Source organism: Pelodiscus sinensis, chromosome 3, assembly GCF_052426305.1.
Source record: "Pelodiscus sinensis isolate ZL-2025 chromosome 3, ASM5242630v1, whole genome shotgun sequence".
NCBI lineage: Eukaryota > Metazoa > Chordata > Testudines > Trionychidae > Pelodiscus > Pelodiscus sinensis.
The window spans coordinates 85,062,801-85,085,333 of NC_143054.1; the positions used below are offsets into that span (position 1 = coordinate 85,062,801).

General features: G+C 40.7%; 2 protein-coding genes across 4 annotated transcripts in view; one reads left to right on the forward strand and one right to left on the reverse strand.

Annotated features, from left to right (window-relative positions):
* The window catches only part of TRAPPC3L (trafficking protein particle complex subunit 3L), a 58,367-nt gene that overhangs the window by 3,190 nt on the left and 32,644 nt on the right, over positions 1 to 22,533 (reverse strand). The window lies entirely within an intron of this gene.
* CALHM5 (calcium homeostasis modulator family member 5) lies at positions 227 to 4,013 on the forward strand. The gene is made up of 2 exons (XM_006123230.5): positions 227 to 821; positions 2,517 to 4,013. The coding sequence occupies exons 1-2, from the start codon at positions 282 to 284 to the stop codon at positions 2,904 to 2,906; spliced, it is 930 nt and encodes a 309-aa protein (XP_006123292.3). The 5' UTR covers positions 227 to 281; the 3' UTR covers positions 2,907 to 4,013.

A 22,533-nucleotide genomic window follows, 5' to 3' on the forward strand; every position in this document is an offset into this window, starting at 1 on the left:
AGACTGTGATTTTACTTGACAACAGAGCATTGTCTACATTGCAGGTTATAATACAGATTAATAGTGCTTTAGATATGTAAAATCTGCTTTGCTAATGACTAGTCCCTATGGGTATATTTGTGAGGAAGGATATACAATGACATCATCACTTTATCTAGGCTGCACTAAACTGGACACTAGCTGGGTATTTTTCTTCTCAAGAGCTCCTCCCTAATACATTGCTACAAATTGCTGCACAATAGACAAAGCCTCATTTTCTGTCTCTTTTGTGGACATCAAACATGGATGGTATTCAAACTATTCTGAAGTTCCTTATTAACCAGAAAACTGCCATTGGTTACAGTTTTATGGCTCTACTTACAGTGGGAAGTGAACGTTTATTTTCTCTTGTTGCTTTCAAGTGTCCCTGCAGCAGTGAAAACTTCATCTATGGTTTGGTATTTCTCTTTGCCCCAGCTTGGGTGTTGCTAGTTATTGGGTATTTCATGAATAGCAGGATGTGGAAACTTTTCACAGGCTGCTGCCTGAATCCTAGGAAAATATTCCCCAAAGGGAACAGCTGCCGGTTTTTTTATATCTTTGGACAAATCACTCTAAATGTTCTAATAGCTCCTGTGATGTGGCTGTCTGTGGCTTTGCTCAATGGAACTTTTTATGAATGTGCCATGAGTGGCTTGAAATATCCAAGATACTTAAACACACTCTGCAGCAACAAATCTGTCAGGTGCTGGGAAGAGCTGCACAAAGTAACTTGTGGCAAAACCACTATGCCCTCTTCAGAGAGTGAGGAATTAAAACTGACGCTACAAGCACAGTCTCAGGTAAGAAATGCAGAATAATTGCTTTGCTGTTCAGAATAAAACTTTGTATTGGTCCTTTGATTTATCAGCACAAGATCCTAACATCAGGTACTGACATAGTCGTTTCAAATCAGAATGCCTGTACAATGCAACAAAACAATGTATAATTGGTGAGGGTCAGATTCTATTCATTTGCTTGAGTTAGAATTAAAAAGCGTGAATATGTCTTAAGTTGCATAGACGGGAATCTAGTTAGCTGATTGTACAGGAACAGTCAGATCATAAAAGTAGAGATTTTTCCATGTCAGGAGAGCACTAAGTTGCTAAAAGGATGAACTGTATGGAGGAAAAGTCATGTCACAAATTCTTTCAGTTAGTACAAACATGATTTGAAAATAAGCAAAATGAGACTGTCTTTAAATGTGCCCTCAAAATTTTAGTCAAGAAAAAATGGTTCATCAGCATTCTCTGTTTTACACATTTCCAAGTGGAAATTGTTTATATATTTCTCTCAGATAAATTTCACCTGATAATTATGCATATTTGACATGTTGCAGATCTCCACTAGAACTCTCCAGAAAATGACAATTCTATTTTACAGCAGCATTTGAAGTTTCCAAGTGTGTGAAAATACATGTTTTTGTACAATGGCATTTCAATTTGAAAAGTTCAGGGGCCAGGGGATGGGAGGTGGGGGAGATCTGCTTGTGTGGGGATGGTGGTTAGAGCACTGATTAAAATTCTGCAGGAAAGGATTGGTTTCTACAATTTTTAGAAGGAGTTTTTGTTTTTTTTGTAGTTTGTTTAAAATGGCATTTGCTTTGAAATGTTAGTTCTTATACAAAAAATAATTAAATTGAAACAACATTTTGATTAATCTGTTATGCACTTATTTTTGTATTATTGGTGTGTGTGAATTTTTAAGTGTTTGATTTTTCACCCTCATTCAGAATGGGAACATTTTTAAAATCTCAAATCTTATTGAACAGGATACTGGTTACCCATTCGGCTGTAGGGCTAATTTGCCCTCTTCTACCTACCTACATTTTCTTCAGTGTGATGAACCACAGCATGCACCTTTAAAAATATTATACACACATATATGTCTTGCTGAAATCTGAGACCTTGACATCATCTTCTTTAACCTATTTAGCAAGATGGGCTTACATAAATAAGTTATGACCCTGTGGTTAAGGCAGAGGACTCAGCTCACCTAGATTCACTTCCTGGCTCTGTCAGTGATTTCCTGTGTGACTGCTGACAAGTCACTTAACTGTTTGTGTCTCTGATTTCCACTGGTAAAATAGATAATATAGTTCCCTTTATCTGTCATCTCTATTCGAACTATAAGTGGCAAGGACTGTCTCTTATTATGTGCATGTATAATACTTAGATCGATGGAACCCTTATCTCAGTAGGAACCTCTAGACACAACAGTAATACAAATAATTTTAAAAAACCACACAGGTCTGTGGCAAAATATAAAATATAGGGTATTTAGTATTCTTGATCCTCACTTATGGCATACTTTATTTTTTTGCTCCAGAATTCCTGTTGACAACATTGGGAGTTTTGGGTATAAGATGAATACAATAAAAATAAATATGCATAACTGATCTGCACTGTGGCTAAGAGATACACACTGAGGCTGGGGAAAATAATACTGTTTCCTCAACGGAAAAAACTAAGTGTGTGGCCTGTTTATTTTTTTTCCAGATCCTAGGGTGGTGTGTGATAGTCACTACAGCTCTTTTGTCTTTGTTAACCACCTGTTGTGCCAGGTGCCAATCTAAAATCAGCCACCTCCAAATGAAGTTCTGGAGGATCTACATAGAGAAGGAGAGAGAAAAATTGGAACAACTTTTCCAACTCTATGCTACCAAACTCAGTGAACGAAACCTGACAAGCTTTTTTGAGAACAAAGAACCAGAAGCCTTTCCTATGCCAACCTTCCAGGCATGGGAAGATGCTTCTCAACTCTATTCTTTCAACAGCAGTGAGCAGCACTACAGCACCCTTCACAGACTGGTCGAAGATGGCAAGAAAGACATCAGTGAGGAAAGAGAAACAATGCTGGACTTTGTAGATGAACTGGAAAGGGTATAGATAATAGCCACATTCAGCCTTTTTAAATATTTTGTTAATATGATATATTTTTAACAGTTGTAATCTTTATAATGGCCTCTCTTTCTCCCTCCTTTCTTTCCCTCCCAACCAGTGGGATGACAATTATGCATGGAAGGCACACATTGCATGCTCAACTGGCTGTGCACTATCCAATTGGCAGCCCAGATCCATTCTGTGGGACAATTCCAGTCGAGCTCCAAGATGGTGTCCTCTCTACAGCATGAACTCACACACAATGCGTGAGATCATGCTGCATGGCAGATGCCGTTTTGGAGAGCCTAAGGCATGCAAATGAGTTGTTGCATTGTGCCATGCTAAAACTGTCAGTGGATACCAACGTTCCCAGTTATATGCCTGCTCAAAAACAAACAAAAAAAAACCCAACAAAAATGTGGGAAAAAGCTCTTCTGTGCTTCAGCCTAAATCAAACCTCACAAGAGTCAATGGAAATCTTTCAACTTAGTTCAGTGGGCTTTGGATCAGACCCAACGGTATAAATAATTCAGCACAGATTTTGATTAGAAGATTTGTTCAGTGTCAACAAATATGTCAGACATCAAGACTGGTAACATAAAAAACCTGTAGGAGAACACTTCTGTCTCCCTAGACATTCAGTAAGAGATTTCAAAGTGGCCACCCTCAACAAAAATACTTCAAAAATAGACTTCAAAGATACTGTAGAGCTGCAATTCATTTGCAAATTTGATACTATCCATCTGGGTTGGAATAGGAACTGGAAATGGTTCACTACAAAAGCCAGTTTTCTTCGTATTCAAATCTCCTCATCGAATGTTGAGAGTGGGCCACATCCAGTCTGACAGAATTGGCCTTGTTAGCACTACTCCTCCACTTATCCTCCACTAAATAAAGTAAGTCCCTTCTTTTCACGTGCTAATATACTTATATCTGCATCTGTAATGTCCATCTGACGAAGTGGGCTTTTGCCCACAAAACCTTATGCACAAATATATTTGTAAATCTTTAAGGTGCCACAGGATTCCTTGTTGTCTTAACAAATATACTAGTTCTTTGTGTACCACATGCAACATGCTAGATCATTTATTGTAAATAAAGGAAATATCACAAGCTGTCTATCCAATTTAAATAAGGAATCGTCATTATTTCTTCTCCCACTGGAAATCTGGGAATCCTTACTTTGTGATGGTAGAAAGCTCCCATTTCTGCTTCAGTAAGTCTGCAATATTGGGACTTAAATATGTCCCCAGTGCAGGAATGCAGAATATTGTCTGGTTTTGGCTTGGACCAGTGGAAAACTGAACGGAGCGAGGGAGAGGAAATACCACATATATAGAGAAAGGAAATACTTTGTTTTTGTGGCAGGCTGATTTCAATGAGTGACTGCAGCTGCTAAAATGTTTGAAAATTAGAATAAGTCTGGGGTGACATGAATGAGCAGTCAGAGTGCAGCTGAGGTGGCTGGTACCAAGATTCATAATTAGTGCATTTTACCATACGGCCCTGTGATTTCTTATAAGGGTTTTGAATTCAGACCATGGATGTCACAACCACATTTTCCCTTTGCCACATTTTTTTTAGAAATGTTATAAAAATTGAATGTAAAGAAGCCATCAAACTCTTTTCCCATGGGTGACTGGCAGGCTTTTCTGTAGCATTTTCTGTAGTATTTTACTATCAATCTCTGTGCCCATGAGAGAGATCATATTTCTGCATAGATGAAGTGTTTTTAAATCAGACACTTAACAACAGAGACATTTCTTCCACTCAGCCATTCTGTTTTCAGTAAATATATTCATTGTGATCAAGGCAAGGAAGTTCTATTCCGCATTCATATTTTAGTTCCTTTTTTACCTACACATCAAAAGCTATGAAAGGGACATATACAGACTGACTCAATTAGCATACTGGTCATATAATTGACAGGTAACTGCTTTTGCTATTACATATATTCTGGATTCTGTAATTTCCACTCCAAATCATCAGATGAGTTGGGTTTTCAGTTGAGCACATGATAAACTATATTTGTTAGTCTCTAATGTTTAACATAGTGTGCATCTACACTACAAGCCTTTATTTCAAAATAATGTCGAGCTGGAGGACTTCTTACTCCGACTCATGGTAACCCTCATTTCACAAGGAGTAAGGGAAGTCAAAGGAAGATGACTTTCCTTTGACTTTTTGCTGTGTAAACAGCACAAAAAGCTGAATTAAGCTATGTCATCTTAAGCTACGCAATTGACATATTAGAAGTTGTGTAGCTTAATTCAACTTTAGTGTTGCTGCGTAGGCGTACCCTAAAGGTACCACAGGACTGCTAATTTTTTTACAACAGAAATATGTTTATATAAACTATTCATTGAGTAATTCCATTTAACACATTAATACAAACTGAAATCTCTTAGTGAATAATTCGTGAGTTGAAAGGGACACTTAAATTCATTGAATAAATTATTTGATGAAAATAGCTCACCCAAATAATTTGATCTAATCTGCACCCAAGCAAAATTCAAATTTTACCAACATGAGTTTTGCATAATTAAGCACTGTAGGGTACACACAGCTTGTGCTTATGCAAGATATCCATAAGTGATTTCTTGTAAAAATAAAAAATGATTAGGGGTTTGGAATGGATCCCATATGAAGAGGGATTAAAAAGACTTGGACTTTTCATCTTAGAAAAGAGGAGACTAAGGGGGGATAAAATAGAGGTTTATAAAATCATGACTGGTGCGGAAAAAGTGAATAAGGAAAAGTTATTTACTTATTCCCACAATATAAGAACTAGGGGTCACCAAATGAAATGAATAGGCTGCAAGTTTAAAACAAAGAAAAGGAAGTTTTTTTCACTCAATGCGCAGTCAACCTGTGGAACTCCTTGCCAGAGGATATTGTGAAGACTAGAACTTTAAGGGGTTCAAAAAAGAGCTAGATAGATTCATGGAGGTTGGGTCTATCAATGACTATTCTCCAGGATGGTAGGAATCGCGTCCCTAGCCTCTGTCTGGAAATGTCAGGAGAGGGATCAAGTGAGGATTACCTGTTTTGTTCCCTCCCTCTGGGGCATCTGATATTGGCTACTGTCATCAGACAGAATACTGAGCTAGATGGACCTTTGGTCTGACTCAGTATGGCCATTCTTATGTTCATATTGATACAGATCTCACTGGGAGTTTGACTGAGGATCTGTTTCAATATGGATTTCTTGTATAAGCAAGGGTTGGCTTTTGTGCTTTGGATGATCTGTGAGCAAAATGATGGATGGTCACACAGTCTTCAGACCACCTAGAAAGCTTAGGAAGGAAGCAAGGAATGCGTGTGTTCTTAAAAAATCAAATTTTGAGGCTATTGTCCTGTTCTTGTTCAAGAAAGCACTTAATTTTAACCATGTTTTCGGTCTAATTGAAATAAATGGGATTTAAGTACATGGAAGTATGTAAGTTCTTCTTCAAATAGGCCTAAGCATGTATTTGTCATCCAAACACCATATCTGTGTTTTTACAGTGATTTCTGATGAGCTGCTTCACTTCTTAACAAGTAGGTGAAGTGAGGAGATGTCCAGAAATCTGGTACATACTCATGATTTTTTTTCTTGCTACAATAATTTTAGATTACAATTTTGTAAACTAGTTGAACCTCTGTGGTCTGGAATTCTCTGGTCCAGCAACATCTGTGGTCTGGCAGGACCATGGATATTGCAGGACCAGACAGCCCCAGGGAAAGGAGTCTAGGGGCCAGGTGCAGGACTGGCAGCAGAGCCAGCAGGGGCAGGGAGCCAGAAGAGTGGAGACCGGTGATCCAGGCTGGGCCTGGCAGCACTTTCCAGCCAAGTGCATGGAGCCTGCCTGGCAGCTGGGACTGGCAGAGCAGCCCTGCTAGGAACACAGAGTCCACCCACCGGCCAGGAATGGCAGAGCAGCCCTGCTGGGGGCATCAAGTCCAACCAGTGGCTGGACTCAGCAGCACAGCCCGGTTGGGAGCATGGAACCCACCCGGCGGCAGGGGCTGGGGCAAACTGGCACCACAGGGGTGCAGGTAGAAAGCCTGGCAGCAAGGATGGTGGCCAGGACAGGAGCCAGACTATCCACAGAGGAGCCAGGTGGGAATGTGGAGCTCAGAGGGGAGCCCAGCCATCTGCTGATGGCCCCCAGGAGACCCCAGAGCCATCAGGGGCCAGAATCGTCCTCCCCTGGTTCAGCAAATCCCTTGCTTGGGGACAGCTCAAGTCCTGAGGGTGCCAGAACAAGCAATTCCATCCAATAGAATGTGTTAACCTATCACTTTAAAAATGGACATTCCCTGAAATATCATAAGACCAGAAGAAACTATTAAATCATCTAGGTTGACCTTCCATATGCCACAGAACCCTTTACTGAGAGCAATGACTTGTAGAGAGCAACCACCAATTATAGCTTCAGTCCTTCGATCTTTACTCTGAACTCAAGAGTGTGAGAGAGGGGTTGTCTAGTAAAGACTGATGACGAACATCAAGAATGGACGCTGGATTAGAAAAAATGTAGTAATTTAGTTTACCTTTAAGTTTATTTTTACATCAGATTCTCTTTTAGCATTTAACATGTACAGAAATGGATACTCAGCAAAAATATAATTGAGTAGGTGTAAAATTTTCAAAAGTCCTCATTGCAGACAAGAAACAATGGGACTGTTAAATTAAATTAAATTAAATTACAGTAAGGGTTCTTTATGTTAAACAATAAGAAAAATTGTTGTCATGGTAGTTAAGCACCAGGGCAAATTACGTAGGGAGGCTGTGGAATCTCTGTCATTGGAGGTTTTTAAGAACAGATTAGCCAAACACCTGTTTGGAAATGTCTAGTTATTACATAATCCTGCCTTAAGTGCAAAGAGCTGAACTTGGTGATGTCTTGCAGTCCCTTCCAGTCTTACACATCTATGATTCTATGATCCCATTTTTCTAAGTGATGTAGACATTCAGGAGCCAAAATCTTTTTAATGCCTTAGTACCAGAGCCAATTTTTCAAGCTGGGATTTAATCTGCTAAATCAATCGGTTATTTTTGAACATTTCACCCATGGCGGTTATTTCTTTCTCTGTATTGTTTATTCCTCAAAACATCTTTAGTTTCATTACAAATTGTCCTCTGGCTGCCAGGAACCTTCTGCAGAAAATCAGTTGCGTGTCACTCAGACTGAAGCATATGTTTCCAGTTAAACTTGACTATGCCACGCAGACTACTAAGGGGCCTGCAAGCAGATGACTCAAACTCTGTTTTTATGGAAATTGTCTCTAAAGTAAACTTTCAGTTGCAACATTTCCCTTTGTTGTATCTTATGGGTGAAAGGGATGACTGAAGACTGAAAATTCACCAGCCAAAAGTTTATAACACTTACCGCTTTTACAGATGACTCTGAGATCAAAGTATATAATAAAAATTAGCAAAACCTTCTCATTAATACTCCAGACAGGCAGGTATATATCATTGTCTCCATTTTAAAGATTGAAAAATGGAACCAGTGATGTTAAGGGCTAGAACGCAAACTTTACAATATACCCAGGCTAAGGAGCAAACATATAGACCAAACAGACTCAGAGAGTTATAGTTTCTCCCCTCTTCATGCTAGATAAGGAGTATGTTGCTGCATCCTTTTTCATGAAGTATTTTATGTATCCTACAGTGTGTGCATGGCTGGCTACTCCAGCTGGTGAAGAAGAAGAGGGCCAGGTCACTTCTTGTCTCTCTCAGGTATCTCTCCTTCCCATGTGAAATTGAGAGCACTGGGTATGTAGCGCCTGCTCTTTCTTTAACAGCTTGTGTGATAATCTGAGCCAGGATGAGCATGGAAGTAAGACCTGTGACACTCTAACCATGAGTGACTTGCAAAGAGTATGTCTACATTGCAAGTGAAGGTGTGATTTTAACATATGGAATTACACTAACAATAGTAGTAGTGAACAAACGGTGCCTCGCACCACAAGCATATTCCAGGGTCCCCTGAAGACTTGCACTTAGGGGGCTAACTTGGCTGAAGCCCATGTCACCACATCTGCCTATCCATGCTACAATCGCATCTGCACTTGCAATGTAGATGTACCCAAAGTGAATCAGTAGCAAAGCCAATTAGTACTAGAGAGTTTTTGGCTTTGAGGCTATTAAACCACTCCCTCTAAAGTGACTTAGAGAACGAAGATTCCACTTTCTGACATCACAATTGTAAAATATAAAGTAGATCTCAGAACAAAGGAATGATGCAACATTTGCAGCTCCAATACCCCTACTACCTATTTGCTAAAGATGATAAAAATATAATTTCTGCACAAGGGAAATTGTAAAATATTGATATTTGTTTTCATCCCAAATCAGGACAAAATGTCAAAATCAAAACTTTCACAGAACCTGAAGGTCTGAAAATTTTTGATTTGCGCAAATGTCAAAATAGTTTGGTTCAGTTTGTTGACTGGAAACAAAATCTCTTGTTTCTGGTTGGATCTACCTGTGCTGCTGTGGTGCTTCAAGGGAGTTATAATTCAGGTGGCTCAGCCTCATGTCCACATTCTCTCCTGTAGGCTAGGGTCCCCATTCAATCTACACTTCCCATGATGCATTGCAGCCGTGGAACACCCATGATGCACTGCAGCAGTTCAGCCAGAGGGAAACTACAGTTTATCCTGGGAGATGAAATCTGTCTGGGGAGCCTGGCCCACTAAAGGTGATAGAGGGCAGAGGCTATCAGGTACTGTAGTGGCTCAAATGGAGGCAGAGATTAATATTAACCCTACCCAAAACAAAACAAAAAATAATTTAAAAATCCCAATATTTTCCCATGGAAACGTGAAGTTTTGTACTAGCTACATTTTCCATAACAAAAAAAACAAAGAAACAGAAAATTCCTAACACTACTGTGTGCTCTGTGTCTCAGTTTGCTGTACCCTCTCTCCAATAACAGATTTTTTTATCATTTAATTATCAGAGTTCTGCTAAACTTTTCCTCTGCTTTATATCTAGCTCTGCTTTGTCAACCTCCAGGCTTCTGTTACTGAAGAAAGTAACCAGTTAAATGTGCTAAGGGCCTCATATGCTTTTCATTTAGTCTGAGCCACACTTCACATTAGAATATTATGGGACTTTCCAAATTCTATTGTTAAAATTTCCTGTGCAAAGCAAACAAATTGCAGAACAAAACTCACATGGAAACTATCTAGAACATTGGCTATTAACTAGTACAAGTGATTAGAATAAGAAGGTAAAATGTTAAAACTATAAACAAATAACTGAAAAAGCTTAGGATTTCACAATAAGTGGATGGAATGTGAGAGCTACAATAAGACTATTTGAACATATTTATTAATATCTGAGAAACAAGCCTCATGTTTTTTACCCCAGAATGTGTCTTGCTACAATGTTTTTGAAAGCTATCCTGTCTAGTCTCTTTAAGGTTGAAATAAGGCAAACTGAGGTTGCGGCAAAGCTCACGGCCAGGCTGTCCTCATGAGGAAGAAGTTTCCAGTTCCCCAAAACTGAAGCAATTTTGCAAAACTGAACTGCAACTTTCCTGTACCTGTTTCCACATATGCAAAATTGGAAGAATAATGGGACCTCTCTGATTATCTCACATATATTTATAAATTTATCATGATAGGTGTTAGCATTCCATTTTTCACGTAAAGATTGTGATTTGTCCGTGGTTGCCAAAGAGTTGAACACACGCACATACCTAGCAGGTCATTCCTTCACCACAAAACCACCCTTCCTAACTGTTGAAAACTCACTTCATTAACATTTGCAAGATGCCTCAACACAGCAGTGAGTAGCTAAAGGCAGGTATACACTTAAAAAGCTGCAATAACATTTTAGTAAAGATGATACAACAGAAAAGTTCCCATCTGCATAGTTACTCCCCCTCTGTGAGAGGCTGAAACTCTGTGGGAAAAGTCCTTCAACCTAACAGCAGGTGGGTTAGTTTGCTATAACTGGGTCATTTTAGAGGTGTGGATTTTCCACACATCTGTGCAAGGTAGTTATATTGACAGATATCTGTAGTCTACCTTAAGCCTTAGAAATGCCTATAAATAAAAAAAAATGCTTGCTTTGGCATCCCTTTATATGTTACTAGGGACTTTTCACTAACCCTGTGAACTGGCCCATACATATAATTAATGAGCTCAAAGTGAAGTGAAATAAGCTCAAACAATGACATTAGAATTCAGATCAGAAAGCAGAACTAGAAGTGACCAAAAAATTTAAACTGCAGAGAAGGGAGAAGGCTGCTGGCCACAATAACATATTTACTTTGCTTTCTTCACAAGTACTTTTCCTTAAGCACTGTTTAGACTCAATATGGCACTAGAAAGGCTTTTGACATGTCACTGCTGATTTTCCGAATTAATACAATTCTCATTACAGCTTGCAGTACAGTACTTCGCTTTCCAATTCACTACTTAACACACAATCTTTCATGTACATTTTTCCATTTCTTGGAGGCTAAAAACTATTTTATTTTATTTCATTTCATTTCATTATTATGCAGGGTTTCAGAGTCCCAATTCAGGTATAATGGTTAACTTTAAATAAGCTATTTTACACGTAGTGACACCTAGTGGCAGAACAGTATAATTCAACTCAGCATTCCATTACCTCAGAGGTGAGGAACCTTTTTTGCATCAGGGGCTGCTGACTCACAACAAAATTAATTGGGGACTGGACTGAACACAAGTGAAGAGAAAAAAAATCTCCAAGTTCTCACTGCTGTGGCCCCAGACTGAGAGAGAAAAAGACACTCCCCATATTCCCGTAACACACCCGAGACAAGGAGGGTTTCAGGATAGTAGTTCTCCAACCTCATTGTGGGGACCGCATGGGGGGCAGGCTCCCCAATGCTGAGGGGAGCCTTGAGCCTCAGGGGCTGGGTCCAGGCAAGCTAGGGTTTCTGGTTTAGGTTCCCCATGCCTGCATTACATCTTCCTGTTAAGTTCTACTTTCCTGCCATTTACATTATCACAAGGTTGCTTATATGTCCCATCTTGGCTGGAACAGTTCTGTTCTTAATCCCTGTCCCAGACATCCTAACTTTTGGGGCAAAACTGAGCATTTGTCACATTTGTCCTTGCCAACTGATCAGTCCCACAAGGGAGACGGGAGATGGGGGGGCTCAGGCAAGCCTGATGCAAGGGAGAGGCAACTTGGGCAAGCCCCTCATGGTATCCCATTTTCCCTGTGACAACTGTAGTCCATTGTCTTTGAAGTTCAGTATATATCCGTCAAGTGCAGAGGTGAAAGTAAGTAGGTGTGCCCTGGTGCACAGCTCTGACAAGCGCTGGCTGAGCTGTGGCAAAAGTCAGCAGGGAGCTATTTAAAGAGCTGTCAGGGACCCAGGTTGCAATAGGACAGTGCCTGTAAGAAATTTAAGTTACTTTCACTGCTGATCAAATGTCTTGGAATTGTACTGGTGTTCTAATTGCAAGACTCAAACATGTAACAAGTTGTTCCTTTGCAGTGATTAGCTGTAATTTGTTTGCAATTCTTGAATTATTTTTTTCTGAATCTGCCATCTGTGGAGCTTTCTCTGTTGATTGTTCTTTCTGAGGAAGAAACTGTTGATGTTTTTCTGTTGGCCTCCACACTGTTGGTTTCAACCACATAATCTGGGTGCTGAATTCTTTCTCTTTATGACAGTTGGAGTTGTCCCTCTTTTTTTTTCGTCACATCATTTGACATGCAGACAATCATCAGTTTCTAGACACAGCAGTTCTTTGAGTGATGTCTGTTATAAAAATGTTCATAAGCGCTTTTGCATTTTTTAAAATCTGATTTGGCTAATCTCTTCACATCTGGCCACTTTGGAGAGACATTCTCTTCCAGAGTTGTCTTCTCATGAGTAGTTTTGCTGGATTATACCAAGTAGCTTCTGTGAGTATTGATTTGTAATTCAGAAGAGTGAGGAATGACTCTTCCTGCAGTGTGTGTGTGGGGGGGGGGGGGGGGGGGAAGGCGTTGGCTTTCTGTACAGCTCTTTCAACATCTCCATTCACCTGTGGGTAATGTGAGCTTCTAGTAATATCCTCAAATTCATATTTTGCTCAGAATGATAAATTCTACTGCAGTGAACTATGATCTGTCACTAATTGTTCTGGAATATCAAAATGAGCAAAGGTGATAATACTGTGACATGTTAGAATCATACAATCATAGGACTGGAAGAGACCTCAGGAGGTCATCAAGTCCAACGCCCTGCCAAAAGCAGGACCAACCCCAACTAAATCATCCCAGCCAGGGCTTTGTCAAGCTGAGACTTAAAAACCTATAGGGATGGAGATTCCACCTCCCCCTAGGTAATCCATTCCAGTGTTTTGCCACCCACATACTAGTAAAATAGTTTTTGCTAATATCCAACCCAGACTTCCCCCACTGAAACTTGAAACCATTGCTCCTTGTTCTGCCATCCATCACTGCTGAGAACAGCCTCTCTCCATCCTCTTTGGAACCTCCCTCCTCTTTGGTAGTTAAAGGTTGCTATCAAATCCCCCTTCACTCTTCTCTTCTGTAGACTAAAGAAGCCCAAATCCCTCAGCCCCTCCTCATAAGTCACATGCTCCAGCCCCCTAATAATTTTTGCTGCCCTCTTCTGGACTTTCTCCAATTTGTCCACATCCTTTCTGTAGTGGGGGCCCCCGAATTGGATGCAATACTCCAGATGTGGTCTCACCAGTGCCAAATAAAGGGGAATAATCACTTCTTTAGATCCGCAGGCAATGCTCCTCCTAATACACCATAGAATACCATTAGCCTTCTTGGCTACAAGGGCACACTGTTGACTCATATCCAGCATCTCAGCCACTGTAATCCCCAGATCCTTTTCCTTTTCTGTTATATTATGTCTCTCAAGTACATTAGTTCTATATATCTCAAAAAACAGTCTATGATGACTAGGTAAGGATGTCCTCTGAATCTGCATAAATCTGCAGTTAATCTCTTTCAAGTTCTGTCTGGTAGAGATGTTATTAAATGTTCTTTGTGTTGTGTTGGTCTATTAGTTCTGCAATGTTCATGGAACCTAAAACTGGAAGGGACCTCAAGAGGTCATCGAATCCAGACCCCTGCCCTCACGGCAGGACTAAACACTGTCTAGATCATCCCTGATAGATGTCTATCCAACCTGCTCTAAATATCTCCAGCAGTATCCCACTGATTCCACAAGCCCCCTAGGCAATTTATTCCAGGTTGTGTCTACACATCAAAGTTATTTCGGAATAACAACTCTTATTCTGAAATAACTATATGAGCATCTACACAGCAATTCTGTTATTTCAAAATAATTTCAAAATAATGGATGGCTTATTCTAACTCCTGTAAATCTCATTCTACGGAAAATAATGCCTATTCCGAAATACCTATTTCAAAATAAGGCATGTATAGATGTTCCACTACTGCTATTTCAAAATAGCCCTTCACCAGCACCATTCTAAGTTATTCTTCCTGGGGTTCTACATTGAGATAGCATGTCTACATTATGGAAGCCTGCCTCGGACCAATTTTGAGGCTTTTCTGCAGGGTCTGAAGCAAGGCCTGAGGCTATTTGGGCTGCAGACAGGCAGCCAGGATAGGCAAAGGCAACAGGTCCACACCCACTTGCCAAAGATGAGTGGCCATTTGTCATGTTACTGGATTTTAAAGGGAGCAGCCAGATCACTGCTGCACCCATGGGAGGGTATTTGCCCCAAAGTCTATACGAAAAGGGACATGTGAGGTGTCACATGAAATCTTGTGGTCTACTGATTCTATATATGATATTCATGTACTTGTATGATATCTGTATGTGGAATTATAAACATGTACTCTGTAGGGATGCTGGAAAATTCTCTGTCTGTGGCTGAGCAGTGGGCAAGGAATGCTCAGCCAATGGCTATGCTAATTAGCAAGGAGACAATGGAGCTCTAGATGCCAATATACACCTCAGGAATGTGACTGATACCTGCAAACCAGCCAGGGCCAAAGGTCTGGCAGCATGGGACACAGGGATAGGTTGTTGGATCATGTGACTGTCTCTGGCCAGGGAGATGCCGAGGGAGGTATATAAGTGCCATGTGGCACCCTCCATTTTGTCTTCAGTTTTGCTCCTGATCCCAGATGCAGCCTTGCAGGGAACAGCGAGCCAGAAAGAACTGTGGACCCATCCTGACATAGGATGTACACCAAAGACTTTTAAGATAGAAGCTTATAACATCTCTGCTAAGAGCCTGAATCGAGAACTGGGTGATTCGATGCATGTAATGTATTAGCCTTTAACAACCTTACTCTCATGCTTTTCTTTCGTTTAGTAATAAACCTTTGGATTTTAGATTCTAAAGGATTGGCTCAGCATGGTCTTATGGGTAAGATCAAGAGTATAAATTGACTGGGACCTGTGGCTGTTTTCTTGGGACCAGAAGAACCCGTTTGAGGTAGGTGAGATTGGGTTCTAAAACCCCTCACCTGTGTGTTAGGCTGGGGGCTGATAGGGGCACAGGGAGATCTGGGGTGTCAGAAGGGTTTTGTTCATGAGGCTTCTGGCTGTCCAGGTTGGAAGCTGAAGTGCTCTGTGTGACTGGTTTGTGGCCTATTTGGAAAGGTCTCCAGTCTGGGGCTGTAAGGAGTCCCAAGTGTGTGGCAGGGACTAAATGGAGACTGGCAGTGGGTCACTGAGGCAAGGAGGGGAGCGGGGGTTGGAAATCCCCGAAGGGAGGGCCCCAGTATATGGGGGTACTGTGGCAGGGTAGTACCAAGAAGAGAGGATACCACAGTTTGGGAAGGACATGGGTCCTACCACAGTGATGGAGAAAAATAGGTAATAGCAGGTGAGACACCAGCCGACAGGGGGCACTCCAGAGCTAAAAAACTAATTCCTAGAGTGTCCAGCAGGAGGGTCTGTCACGGTGAGTCACGCTGTGTGACAACACAGAATGTAATTTAGAACTTCCTGAACTTGTGTATCTGTTAAAATTACTTTTGGTAGCTGTGTCTTGCACCTCCATATGCACTTATATACCATCTTGGAGCTCCCAGGTATTTGTGTGTGATGTTGGGCTCTCTGGAAGAATGTCCACTACTATTAGATTGTTCCTGGGAACATATTTAGCAATTGAGTTAGATTGCATTAAGCTTAGCAATAGATATTGGCATCTCAGCAGTGTGTGCTCCAGGCCTTTTCTGTTGATTAGCGAGACAAGCAATGTATTGTCTATTATTAGTATAATCAGTCCATGCAAATATCTGTGAAAACTTTCCCATGCCCTTACGCTTGCTAGGCTCTTCAATCTGTACTTATGGCGTTTCTGCTTCTGGGAGTGTGTGAGAGCAAAATGCAGTTGGCTTCCACTCAGATCCATACTGTTGCAGCAATACACTACATGTTTGCATCCCCTCTGACCAGTGTACTTGAGTACTAGAGCTGTTGATATATATATATGAAACATTTCTTGATTTGTCTTGATTTGGCCTCAGAGTATTGGACAGTTCATTTAGGAGGACTGCTGACAGAGGAGCGGGGAATGCCAAAGGGGGCAATTGCCCAGTGCCTCAGGTGATTTAAAAGGGTCCAGGGCCCCCAGCCATGGTCATCACTGCCAGCAGTAGAGCAGGGATAAGGCAGGCTTCCTGCCCTTCCTTGCTGCACACTACTCCTGCAAGCAGCTGGCGGCATGGAGCCCTGGGAGGTGTCTTTGCACTGTCCCTTCCCTAAGTGCCAACTCTGTAGCTCCCACTGGCCACAAACTTTAGCAATGTGGGGGCAATGCCTCTGGACACAGGTACGCGGAGACCGCCATGGACTTCCTGCCTAGGAGCCACTGCCAAAAAGGAGTGCTGGTCACTTTCAGAAGTGGGCCACGGCTAGCTCAATGCTTACTTTACAGAAGGCTGCTGCCTGAAATATTCCATCAGAAATGATTTTCAAACTATTTTTTCAATATGAAACTTTGTATGGAAGACTCGCCAGCTGCACAGTGCTGCTATGTAAGGCCTCAAGCCACTCTGCCTAGAAACAGTTGTTCAAGGGACATGTCAGGAACAGGAGGGAGCGTTGCTAGAGTGCCTGAGTTAGCAAAACTTCCGGTAGGGGATTAATGTAATCAGGGAAGAGTAGAACCTCTCTCACTGCTTTGTCTTAAACCATAGGTTAACTGGGCTCCTACGTATAAGAATTGTAAGAAAGGGCATGGATGACTTAAACCCACATCTCATAACCTGTAGCTTGACTTGACCTCCAGATTGCCCATAGTGACGGCAACATATTTACAATCATCTTGGTTTTATCTATCAAAGACAGAAAGAATACAATTTTAGCAATGTTTTAAAGTGGTATTTTCCTTATTTCTCATTCTGTTCATGGCCAACTTCATTTGGGGAAAAAAAATCTCTTCTACTTTGTATTGGAGATGGATCCAACCCAAAATTTCAAGTACCAGATCTCTGAAATTGTATGAAATATGGTTGGAGTTAAATGTCAGCATCCAAATTGCCCTATAATTGTTATCCGGGTTGGAGATAAAACCAGGCGCCTATTTTGTAGATTTGGATTGGATGTGGCCCATTGTATGTAAAATCTGACAAAGTCAGCTTAGCATTTCTGATTTTATGAAGCAAAATCTCCCAAGAAGAACTCCCCAGATTACACAATTTGCCCTAGTTCATCCTCAAACCCAAATTCTAAACCATAGTCTGAACCTAATTTGGAGCTGCATCCAGACTTGCACATCATCTCCTTGGCTCATCTCTATTTTCAATATATTTCTTCAGCTTTTTTTCCCCTTTTCTTGTCTGGCCAGTAAGGTTGCATCTACACAGCAGAGCTATTCAGGATACATCCGGTATCCTGAAATAGCTATTCAGTGTCTTAAGAGCAAGCCTGTTATATCGAAATATAATGGGCTCACTATTCTAATGTCTCTGTAAATCTCATTGCATGAAGGATAAGAGACGTTCTGGAATAGCGCTTTATTTCAAAATTTGGTGTCGTGTAGACACCAAATTTCCAGATAAGCTGTGTATCTTGGCTATACAGCACCAACTTTTGAAAAGCTATTTTGAAATAACATCAGAATAAGCTACACAATTTGCATAGTGCAAATTGTGTAGCTTATTTCGAAATAAGGAGTTGTGTAGATGCACCCTAAGTCAGTGTTTCTGAAAGTGTTCCTCGAAATTACTTTCAGAAAAACGTTAACTGGCTGCCCCAGCTTGTTGATTTACTGGCGCCGTGGCCATGGAGGCTCGCAGCTCCCCTTGGCTCCCCTTGGCTGCAAAGGATGAAACGGAGCCAATGGGAGCCACGAGGCTTGTGGCTGTGGCACCAGTAAATAAATAAACCGGGGCGGCCAGTTAATGTGTTTCTCAAAGTGATTTCGCGAAACACTTCAGAAACACTGCCCTAAGTGACTGGAATACCCATTGTATTTTAAAAAATGAGTTATTCTTTTACCTTTATGAGGGTCTTTGTTTTCATTCCAATGGTAGCCATGTAGCAAATATATTCTGTCACAGGGACCTGATGACACAGGGATTCACTTCGTAGCATGGGAAACTGGTACAAGAAGGGTATACTCTGGCTGATCATCATTCTCTCTTGACCTCATACCAACTGTGTTAAAATTAGCAGTCATTCCTAGACACTGGTGTCTGAATTACTAGACTAATGTTTTTAAATCCCCACTCACAGTAAGTGGCTCTGTTAAATTCTGTCCTCCCAGCAGTTAGGATAGGGTTAGAACTAATGATGCTCATCATTTGAAGCTTCTTCTTTAATTTCTTCCCAATTTATACTTGAATTTAGCATTTAAGAACTTTACTTTCTTAAAGACTGCAGGATCAGAGCCATAATGCTACACAATGTTGTCTCCAACAAATGATTGCTGGCTCTAACTATAATAATAATTGTTCTTGACTTAGTTTATTTAGTCTGCACAGTCAGTCAGTGCATTTAAATATGCCAGCTAAAAGTTGAAGTACCTTATCTGTTAATTTTAGCCTCATTAATGAGCTGAGGAATTGAGATATTATAGAAATGGTTAATGCAAAAAGATGTGTAAACTTAAACTAGCGGATTGATTACATTTACCGGAGATTATTCCTTTTATTTCCATTTGTGTACTGGTTCACTTTGGAGAAATTCCTGACTTGATACACATCAAGAACACTGTAAAAATCCAAGGTTCATACTGTTGTGCTGTTCCAGAATTTTTAAAACATTAGGCATGAAAGTGACATTTAAGAACATTAAACTGCTATTTTGTCAACAAGGATTCAGAAGTGCCTGAATTAAAGGGGCCATGGTCACATTTCTACCTAACCTCCCAGGTCTCCCTGGTTACTTTCCACCTTGAGTTTGTTTGTTTGTTTTTTTTCTCAACAAATTTATTTTGAAACCATTTGGCAACCCTAGTACCATCACTTGTTTTGTTTTGTTTTTTTCAGAAGAAGCACTGCTTGAGCCCATGCTACTCGAGAGTCCTTTTGTTAGTAGGGTAAATAGTCTGGATAGCAGTTGATATTTGAACCTGTAATTGGAGTAAGTAAGTTTTTCTCTACTTATTTCTGTGGTGTTTGGTCGACTATACTATACAATAAAACAGGAAAAGAAGAAATCAGGCCCTTTTTAGTAAGCAGAAATGTGGGTAACTTCAAATACCCAGTAAAACCAGAAAAATAATTCACATCTGGTATTAATATTTGAAAACAAAGGAAAATGTCACAGAAAAGAGATGAAAAATGTGAACAGGCCCAAAGGTTGATTTGAGGGACTTTACAACACTCTTCCTAAAGTTGCTTTATGCAATCTAGAGGCGTCTATTTTAATTTCTACATTGCAGGGAAGATCTGTGGCTGTTGCTTTAGAAACATGGTTCAGTCACACCAAAAGCTCATAGTAAATGTGTGTAGTGAGGGACTTTGGCTCTACAATTTGTTACAGGATATTTGGCAACATCAACTATTGTGAATGCAAAGAGATCCTCTGTATTTCCACGTGAGCAGTTAGGGCGGAGGTATTTAGGCACCTCACACCTATTGAATTCAATTAGATCTAGGCAGCTAAATGCATTTTAGGATGCTGGTCTTAGTCCCTCCATAGCCAGCATAAAAGATACAGGAAGTGGATCTGGCCCACGAAAGCTCATCATCTAATAAACCATCTTGTTAGTCTTTAAAGTGCTACATTGTCCTGCATTTTGCTTCAACTACCCCAGACTAACACGGCTACATTTCTATCATAAAAGATACAGTGATTCCTGATATTCCATGTCAGTTACATTATTTATGATATTGTTCAGCAACTATCCTTGATGCCAAAATATCAGAAGATCACATGTCACGTAATGTTGTTGCTGTCATGTTGCACAGTCTGTATCTTCAGCTAAACTTTTGGGCCCAGATTTTGCCGCTTTTACTCACATTGAAAAGTACCTTAGTCAGCAAGTGGTCCCACCGAACTAAATAGGGCTTCTCATGGAGAAAAGTACTTGGATAAATTAAAAGAGCAGCAGAACTGGGCCCACTGTGAGCTATTTAGTAGTTGTTTTTGTTTTCTTTTGTCCTCTTAACATTTCACATCCAGACACACAGTAATCTGAGAAATAAGGTGTATGACTTGCAATTCCACTGCTTTTCCCCAGTTGTGGAAAAGTTCAACTTTCTTTCCTGTTTCTTATACATGTAGTGGAGTCTAATAACTTTGTCTAGGAAAGAATCCCAGAGTTTGTGTATTTTTCTGAACCGAATGTTTATATATGTTGTTACCCTGCCAGGTTAAAAACTGCAGGGGAAAACCACTGTATGATTGGGCTGGAAGTGAAACGGCGATATGGTAGTGCTACTTTAATGTGGACATATTGTTGCCTTCAAAAGGTATACCAGCTTTTAGCAAATACAGAAATAGTGTCTGCTGCTACCTTCCCATTTGCCACTGTCTCCCCCTAGCTAGTCTATACATATATCAATGAATTTGTTTTTCAAACTGATCAAGTTAATGCCAGTTGTGGAGCCCTGAGGACTGTTAAAATGTAATGGTGATTTAACATGTACATTACATAGACACAGGAAATCTGTGGAATTTATGTTTGAAATGGTGGCATAAATTGTAGTAGGTATGTGGGAATGTTTGTTTTTTTAAATCCAATTTAGATTCGCCTCTTCTTAATGCATATTTGTGTTTCCTTTTGCAAGTGCTTGGCTGATGACACATATTGAATGTACAAGGTGGTATGATTTGTGCCCTCTACTGGATTGAAAAGGGCAATGCCTTTTGAATGAGTGACTAGCAGGTGGATCAGCAATATTAGCTCCCTGAATAGAAAGAAGCTGTGTTTTCACAGATGAATGGGTTCTAGTGTGTGTTACTAAATTTACAGTATTTGTTTAGCTCCTGATCAGTCTGTATAATATGGATTATTACAAGCAATCATAGCCAAGCCTCATATACATTTACCTCACCGAATGATAAAATGGAAATAAACCCTGACGTAGTTCATTTTAGTAATAACTGTTCCTGGCTCAGCGATTCCCATCAGTGACCACTTAGGAAACAATCTTTTCTTCTAAAATGCTGCATTAATAGTTATTCTCTGAACAAAAATCAGGCAAGAATCACAATATGCAACAGCAAAAAATTTCCTTTAAGGCTATGAAAGGAACTTAAGAGACCATTCACAAAATAAGAATCTGATTTGCTACTGAAAAGTATGAATCGTAGGGATATTGACAACTAAGGGCTAGATCATCTTCCCCTATAGGGGGAAATCTATATAGGGGACAGGAGCCTTATATATATCCTCTGCTGGAGTTTCCAATGGGTAGTTTCTTTTGGAAGGTGAGGTTTTCCCTCAGACATAACCACTTGTCCAAAGGGCCAGTGCTTCTGTACTGACTCCCAGTTTTTCTCTAGCCCTCTTCAGTCCCTGTGGCAGTGCCAAAGGGTCCTCTTCCAGTCAATGACCCTGGACTCCCTCCCCCTTAGGGTACGTCTAGACTACATGCCTCTGGCGACAGAGGCATGTAGATTAGACTACCCGGCATAGGAAAACAAAGCGCGATTTAAATAATCGCCACTTCATTTAAATTTACATGGCTGCCGCGCTGAGCCGATCAGCTATTTGTCGGCTCAGCGTGGTAGTCTGGACGTTCCGCAGTCGATATCAAAGGCATTTGTCGACCTCCCAGGTACGCCTCATCCCAGGAATTCCAGACCATGGAGGGGGAAAGCACCTGAATTTGATGAAGCACTCAGTAAGGAAGGCTTATGGGGAGGAGAAACAGTGCCCCTTTGCAAGCTGAGGCACTCCATGAGTCAGAACCTGTTCTTTTCATATTCTTATGTGATTCTAACAGACCAGCTCAGAGAGCCACAGATCAATTCACTTGAGTGTGAATATCAAAGATGTTGTGAAGACCAGGACTTTAACAGGGTTTAAAAAAGAACTAGATAAATTCATGAGGGACAGGTCCATCAATGGTTCATAGCCAATATGGGTATGAATGGTACCATCAGGATCTGTTGTTAGAGGCTGGGAATGGGTGACGGGAGGGATCACTTGATGATCACCTGTTCTGTTCACTCCCTCTGGGGCATCTGGCATTGGCCACTGTTGGAAGAGAGGATACTGGGCTAGTATCCTGTCTCACCCAGTA